Source organism: Cebus imitator, unplaced genomic scaffold (genome assembly GCF_001604975.1).
Source record: "Cebus imitator isolate Cc_AM_T3 unplaced genomic scaffold, Cebus_imitator-1.0 Scaffold101, whole genome shotgun sequence".
Classification (NCBI taxonomy): domain Eukaryota; kingdom Metazoa; phylum Chordata; class Mammalia; order Primates; family Cebidae; genus Cebus; species Cebus imitator.
In genome coordinates this window covers 5,927,271-5,935,092 of record NW_016107416.1, presented here as the reverse complement: position 1 = coordinate 5,935,092, position 7,822 = coordinate 5,927,271, and the positions used below count along the sequence as shown (strand labels likewise).

The 7,822-nt window shown below is 43.7% G+C and overlaps 1 protein-coding gene across 1 annotated transcript in view; it reads left to right on the top strand.

Moving 5' to 3' along the window:
- LOC119472440 (40S ribosomal protein S6-like) overlaps positions 1 to 7,305 on the top strand; it is a 9,870-nt gene extending 2,565 nt beyond the window's left edge. Inside the window, exon 2 of the mRNA XM_037741505.1 lies at positions 6,511 to 7,305. Within this exon, the coding sequence (XP_037597433.1) occupies positions 6,511 to 7,251 (741 nt within the window). The 3' untranslated portion in view covers positions 7,252 to 7,305. The remainder of the gene's footprint in view (positions 1 to 6,510) is intronic.
- The last annotated feature ends 517 nt before the right edge of the window (positions 7,306 to 7,822 follow it).

Here is a 7,822-nt window from a genome sequence, read left to right as displayed (position 1 = left end):
AGAATCTGTCTCAAAAAAGAGAAAAAAAAAAAAAAGACGGGGGGAGGGAAAAGGGAAAAAAAAAAAAAAAAAAAAAAAAAAAAAAAAAAAAAAAAAAAAAAAAAAAAAAAAAAAAAAGAAAAAAAAAAAAAAAAAAAAAAAACTCATAATGGATACATTCAGTTGAGATCAAGCAGGCGCCAGCATCAAAACTTGCAAAATAAGGTAAGCTGGCCTGGAAGAAAATCCTGCATACACAGGGACATGGATGAAACTGGAAACCATCATTTCAGCAAACTGACACAAGAACAGAGAACCAAACACTGCTTGTTCTCACTCATAAGTGGGTGAACAATGAGAACACATGTACACGGGGAAGAGAACATCACACACTGGGGCCTGGGGGGTGAGGGGCTAGGGGAGGAATAGCAGGGGGTGGGGGGATTGGGGAGGGATCGCATTAGGAGAAATACCTAATGTAGATGATGGGGTGAGGGGTGCAGCAAACCACCATGGTACGTGTATACCTATGTAACAAACCTGCACGATCTGCACATGTACCCCAGAACTTAAAGTATAATAAATTTTAAAAAAGAAAAGAAAATCCTGCATAAATAGTGCAGCATGCTTTCTTTCTTTTTTCTTGTTTTTCTTTTCTTTTTTTTTTTTTTTGAGAAAGGAAAGGGTCTCCCTCTGTCACACATGCTGGAGTGCAGTGGCGCAAAACTCTGCTCCTGCAGCCTCAGTCTCCTAAGCTCAAGCGATCCTCTTGCCTCAGTCCCCCAAGTGGCTGGGACCACAGGCATGTGCCACCATGCCTGGCTAAATTTTTTTATTTTTCGTAGAGACAAGGTTCTCACTTTGTTGCCTAGGCTGCTCTCAAACTCCTGGCATCAAGGGATCCTCCCGCCTTCGCCTCCCAAAGTGCTGAGATTACAGATACAAGCCACTGCGCCTGGCTGGAGCGCTTTTAAGGTTAGATGCATCACTAACACCTTTGGTGGAAAACCACAGCCATAGACAACTGGTTCCAAAAGCGATTCATGACGCAGTGGCTCATGACTGTAATCCCAGCATTTTGGGAGGCCAAGGCGGGCAGATCACGAGATCAGGCGATGCAGACCATCCTGGCTAACCTGGTGAAACCCCATCTCTTCTAAAAATACAAAAAATTTGCCAGGTGTGGTGGCACCGGTAGTCCCAGCTACTCCGGAGGCAGGCAGGAGAATCACTTGAACCTGAGAGGCAGAGGTTGCAGTGAGCCGAGATGGTGCCACTGCTCTCCAGCCTGGGCGACACAGTGAGACTCCGTCTTTAAAAAAAAAAAAAAAAAAAAATCGATTCATAAAAGTTGAGTTCTGGGCCTGGCGTGGTGGCGTGGTGGCTCATGCCTGTAATCCCAGCACGGATCACCGGAGGTCAAGAGTTTGAGACCAGACTGGCCAACATGGCAAAACTCCATCTATACTTTAAAAAAAAAAAAAAAAAATTAGCCAGGTGTGGTGGCGTGTGTCTCTAATCCCAGCTACTCAGGAGGCTGAGGCAGGAGAATCACTTGAACTCGGGAGACAGAGGTTGCAGTGAGCTGAGATCGCACCACTGCACTCCAGCCTGGGTGGCAAAGTGAGACTTCATCTAAAAAAAAAATTAAAATTAAATAAAAGTTGAGTTCTGAACATGAATTAGTTTCTGAAATCCCTAAACCAATTTTACTTATATTTCCCTTTCTATGCATGCACAAGATCGATGTATAATAAATGTATTTTACTGAGTATGAAATAATAATAGGCGAGGTGCAGTGGCTCACACCTGTAGTCCCAGCACTTTGGGAGGCTGAGGTGGGAGTATCGCTTGATCTCAAGAGTTCAAGATCAACTTGGGAAATAGCAAGACCTCGCCTCTACAAAAAAGACAAAAAATTAGCTGGGCATGGTGGCACATGCCTATAGTCCCAGCTACTCAGGAGGCTGAAGCAGGAGAATCACCTGAGCCCAGGATGTAGAGGCTGCAGTGAGCCGCAATCGCACCACTGCATTCCAGCTTGGACAACAGTGTGAAACCCTGTCTCAAAGAGAAAAACAAAAAAAGGAAAGAAAAACATTAAATTACAAGAAATTATTGTGTTATAGTTTAGTTGGCAAATTTTTTCTTCCAACATGATACTATCATAAAACATCAAAGGGAGTGCCATTCTGGATCAGATCAGCAATCCACACAATCAAAATTTCTGTCTAGTGGCAATGGGCACATTTTGTGGGAGAGCTTAGTTATCCATAAGGTTAAGCTCCAAAAGTTGTAATTTCCCCCTCAATTCTTTATTAACCCATTACAGATCTAAACACATTACACATCTAAACATCTTTAGAGGACCTTAGAGATCAGGATTGGGTTTGTATGTAACCCCATTTCCTTCCCCAACATATTTGGTCCAGGGAGAAAAAAAGTGCTATGTATGTGTTATTTCATCTTCTTCCTCTTTTAAGGGACACTAAAATCAGCTCTTTTGCGTCTAGAAAGCACTCCAAGATCTCATAGCTGAATCATGAAAGAATTTAGATTTCATCAGCTTAGAGTATGGGCTGTTTCTTTTCCCAAATTCTATTACTGTGGACTTTGTTCTACCTATTCACCGTCAGGTGAGGTCATTATAAAGCTTTTACCCCCTAAGCCTTCCATGTTAGCTCTTTAAAAAGTAAAACGTTTTCTTTAAGCATAAAGGGATTCACGCATATGCCCCATCCAAATCATTATTTTAAAATTAATGTGGACCAGGCGCCGTGGTTCATGCCTGTAATCCCAACACTTTGGGAGGCCGAGGCAGGCAGATCATTTGAGCTCAGGAGTTCGAGATGAGCTAGACCAACATGGTAAAACCCTGTCTCTACTAAAAAATTAGCTGGTAGTGATGGCTTCCGCCTGTAGTCTCAGCTACTCGGGAGGCTGAGGCAGGAGCATTGCTTGAACCAGTGAGGTGGAGGTTGCAGTGAGCCGAGATCGCGCCACTACACTCCAGCCTGGGTGACAGAGTGAAGACTCCGTCTCAAAAATAAATAAATAAATAAATAAATAAATAAATAAATAAATAAATCAGAATAAAATTAATGTGAATGGTCAGAAAATAACTCCATTTGTCTTGTTGATTTCTCCTGCAAGACGGACAAAAGTTTCATTTGCAAGGTAGTGGGAAAGATGGTAGTGTTAAATGTCCTCATCTTACTGATTGATTGTTGGAACAAAAATGTTGATGAAAAAATGCAGGCTGGGTGAGCACCATGGCTTACACCTGTAATCCCAACGCTTTAGGGGGCCAAGGCAGGTGGATCATGAGGTCAAGAGATCAAGACCATCCTGGCCAATACAGTGAAACCCCATCTCCACAAAAAATACAAAAATTAGCTGGACGTTGTAGCGTGCACCTGTAGTCCCAGCTACTTGGGAAGCTGAGGCAAGAGAATTGCTTCAACCCAGAAGGCAGAGGTTGCAGTGAGCCAAGATCGTGCCACTGCACTCCAGCCTGGCTATAGAGCCAGAATCTGTCTCAAAAAAGAGAAAAAAAAAAAAAAAGCAGGCAGCCACAGAGGCTCCTGACTATAGTCCCAGCCACTCAGGAAGCTGAGATGCGAGGATTGCTTGAGCCCAGGAGATCGAGGGTGCAATGAGCTGAGATTGTGTGCCACTGTACTCCAACCTGGGCAACAGAGTGAAACTATTTGAAAAAAAAAAAAAAAGGAAGGAAGAGAGGGAGGGAGGGAGGGAGGGAGGCAAGAAAAGGAACTGAGCGCAGTGGCACATGCCTGTAATCCCAGCACTTTGGGAGGCTGAGGTAGGAGCATCACTTGAGGTTGGGAGTTTGGGACCAGTCTGACCAACATGGTGAAACCCCATCTCTACTAAAAAATACAAAAAAACTGTCCAGGCATGGTGGTGGATGCCTGTAATCCCAGCTACTCACGAGGCTGAGGCAGGAGAATCGCTTGAACCTGGGAGGCAGAAGCAGGGGCTGTAGTGAGTGAAGATTGTGCTGCTGCTCTCCAGCCTGGGTGACAGAGCAAAACTCCAAGAAAGAAAGAGAAAGAGAAAGAGAAAGAGAAAGAGAAAGAGAAAGAGAAAGAGAAAGAGAAGAAAGAGAAAGAGATAGAGAAAAGAGAAAGAGAAGAAAGAAAGAGAATGAGAGAAAGAAAGAGAGAGAGAGAGCAAGAAAGAAAGAGTATATGGCTTTAAGTTGCAGAAATATACAGTAGACAATTGCGGAATGGGAGTATAAGTGTAGGGAGAAGAGTACACAGGGAGACCTGTGCAAATGACTTATTAATAACTCCTCATCTGTCATGTACGGATTTAATATATAATGTAATGTCTGCAGTCAGCAAATCACTAAATAGCTATATAAGCCTCTTTTTAACGTAAACATACAGATGATCCACCTAGAACAAAATAATTTTTTTAAATAGAGACATAGCCCCGCTCTGTCAACCAGGCTGGAGTGCAGTGACAGGTCATTCACAGCAGCCTACAACCTGGACTCAGGCGATCCTCCTGCCTCAGACTCCCAAGTAGTTAGGACTACAGGTGCATGCCACCACATCGGGCCAATTTTTTTTTCTTTAGAGACAGTGTCTTGCTATTAGGCTAAGGCTGGTCTCTAACTCATGGCCTCAAAGGATCCTCCCACCTCGGCCTCCCAAAGCACTGGGATTATGCTCATGAGCCACACCACGCCCAGTTCAAAGTAAAATTTTAAAAATAGTTGTTTCTGCTTATCAGGAGTAGATGTGGGCAAAGGAATTGCAGGGGCAAGGAACTACAAGTATAAAATCATGATAACATTTTCCCCCATGTGAATTTAAAATTGTGCATAGTGTGATTTTAACTTCTCAGTTACAGTGTTCACATCGTATTCTTAATCTTTTCCACTTTACATTGTATAGATACATTTGTAATACACCTCCTTCATATAGACATAGCTGGAGTGATCATTTCCAATAATTCTCTACCAATTCTTGCCATATTCTACTCCTTTCTTTTTTTTCTTTCTCTACTTCTTTTTCTTTTTTACTCACCCGTTTTCTTCTTCTCCTTTCTCTCTTCTTGCTAGTAGAAACACAATCGGTAGCTCTCAAAGATAGTGCTTTCAACATCTGGTGATAGTTGGGGCTGACAGTGCTACGAACCAAACACTTGTTTCTTTAATTCAAAGATCATCCTAAGCTTATATCCTCTAAAGATTTAACTTGAAAGAATTCCTATCGCCATTTTATACAATGAAGTCATCAAGATGAAAACTATATTATTGAGCAGGTCTATTTAAACTCACAGACATTTTCACTAGTTAACTTCCAACAATAAAGCAATTTATATTCAAATAGAGTAACTCTATAAGGAAGAATTTAGGAAGCTGTGAATTCTACAGATCCTATTTTTTAAAACTAATTGGTAGTGTTCAAATATTATGACATGGAAAGGGCTCCAGAAAATTTTGTAATGCTAGAGCAGTACAAGTCCAATTGGATTAACTATATGTTCTTATTTTCTGTATTCGTGATGCAATTAGAGCCTTTCGATATGGGTACCACCTATCTCAGGCTTAACTAATTCTCAGAGATAACAACTTGCCTGCCAGCACGCCTTTGCTATGCAAACCAACCAATCCCCGGTCCACCACTCCCAGCCATCTCCTTTAAAAGAGCTCTACAGTCTGGGACACTATCCCCTGTCCGATGTACTATAGCGCCAGGTGCTAGACCACCAGGGACCCACCCCATAACCCAGAATTCACTGAAACCATGAAAACTATCCAATCCTAAATTTGCACCACTTGCTTACTCTGTTTCGCCCACTCTTTGCTGAAAAATTCATAATAAAGGCGCTGCCAGCAGTTCCCCTCTCTCTACATTTGCTCACCCCAATTTGTCACTTTCCTGTGTGGCCCTGTGTAGCATGCCTGCCTCCCGTGTCTTGGGAACTGTGGGTACAATAAAAAATGTGCCAGGCACAGTGGCTTATGCCTGTAATCCCAGCACTTTGGGAGGCCAAGGTGGGCAGATCACGAGATCAGGAGTTTGTGACCAGCCTGGCCAGCATGGTGAAACCCCGTCTCTACTAAAAATACAAAAAATTAGCCAGGTGTGGTAATGCGCACCTGTAGTCCCAGCTCCTCAAGAGGCTGAGGCAGGAGAATTGCTTGAACCTGGCAGTCGGAGGTTACAGTGAACTGAGATCACGCCACTGTACTCCGGCCTGGGAGATGGAGCGTGACTACGTTGCAAAAATAAATAAATAAATAAAAATTAAAATTGTCTGTGGGCCAGGCGCAGTGTCTCACCCCTGTAATCCCAGCACTTTGGGAGGCCAAAGCGGGTGGATCACCTGAGGTCAGGAGTTCCAGACCAGCCTGGCCAGCGTGGTGAAACCCCATCTCTACTACAAATAAAAAATTGCCTCTTTTCCGTGGCGCCTGGAAGGCGTATAGCTGCTTCAAGATGAAGCTGAACATCTCCTTTCCAACCACTGGCTGCCAGAAACTCATTGAAGTGGACGACGAACGCAAACTTCGTGCTTTTTATGAGAAGCATATGGCAACAGACTTTGTCGCCAGAGCGTCAGCTTCACCCAGAGCGTCAGCGTCTTCACCCAGCTGCCAACGCTCTGGGTGAAGAACGGAAGGGTTATGTGGTCCGAATCAGTGGTGGGAACGACAAACAAGGTTTCCCCATGAAGCGGGGTATCTTGACTCATGGCCGTGTCCGCCTGCTACTGAGTAAGGGGCATTCCTGTTACAGATCAAGGAGAACTGGAGAACGAAAGAGAAAATCAGTCCGTGGTTGCATCGTGGATGCCAATCTGAGCGTTCTCAACTTGGTTATTGTAAAAAAAGTAGAGAAGGATATTCCTGGACTGACTGATACCACCGTGCCTCGTCGCCTGGGGCCCAAAAGAGCTAGCAGAGTCCGCAAACTTTTCAATCTCTCTAAAGATGATGTCCACCAATATGCTTTAAGAAAGCCCTTAAACAAAGAAGGTAAGAAACCTAGGACTAAAGCACCCAAGATTCAGCGTCTTGTTACTCCACATGTCCTGCAGCACAAACGGCGGTGTATTGCTCTGAAGAAGCAGAGTACTAAGAAAAACAAGGAAGAGGCCACAGAATATGCTAAACTTTTGGCCAAGAGAATGAAGGAGGCTAAAGAGAAGCGCCAGGAACAAATTGCGAAGAGACGCAGACTTTCGTCTCTGCGAGCTTCTACTTCTAAGTCTGAATCCAGTCATAAATAAGATTTTTTGAGTAACAAATAAATAAGATCAGACTCAAAAAAAAAAAAAAAAAAATTAGCCCGGAGTGGCGCTATGTGCCTGTAATCCCAGCTACTCAGGAGACTGAGGCAGGGAGAATTGCTTGAACCCGGGAGGTGGAGGTTGCAGTGAGCTGAAATCATGCCACTGCACTCCAGCTTGGGTGAAAGAGCGAGACTCCATCTCAAAAAAAAAAAAGAAAGAAAGAAAAAGGAAAAAAAAGTCTTGCTTCCTGGCGATCATTTGTGTGTTTGGTGTGTGTGCCTTATTACACCTGCTCAAAACAAGTCTAGGGTATATTTTTAGAATAGTTAGCACAGCCAACAAGGTAGGTCATGTAAACCACATGGAGATGATGAATTTGTAGAGTGCCCTGGGCTTAGAAACTGGGCCCAGCAGACAGCAGCCACTGCCAGAGAGGGCACCACCAATGTTGGCAGCTTGCTTGCTGGCTACTGCCTGTGTTGTGTCTTAATGGGTATTACCATGATTTTCCAACCTAAAACTGGGGGGCTGGAAAAGCTGAGTTCTCCCTGAGCTGTCCCATAGATTG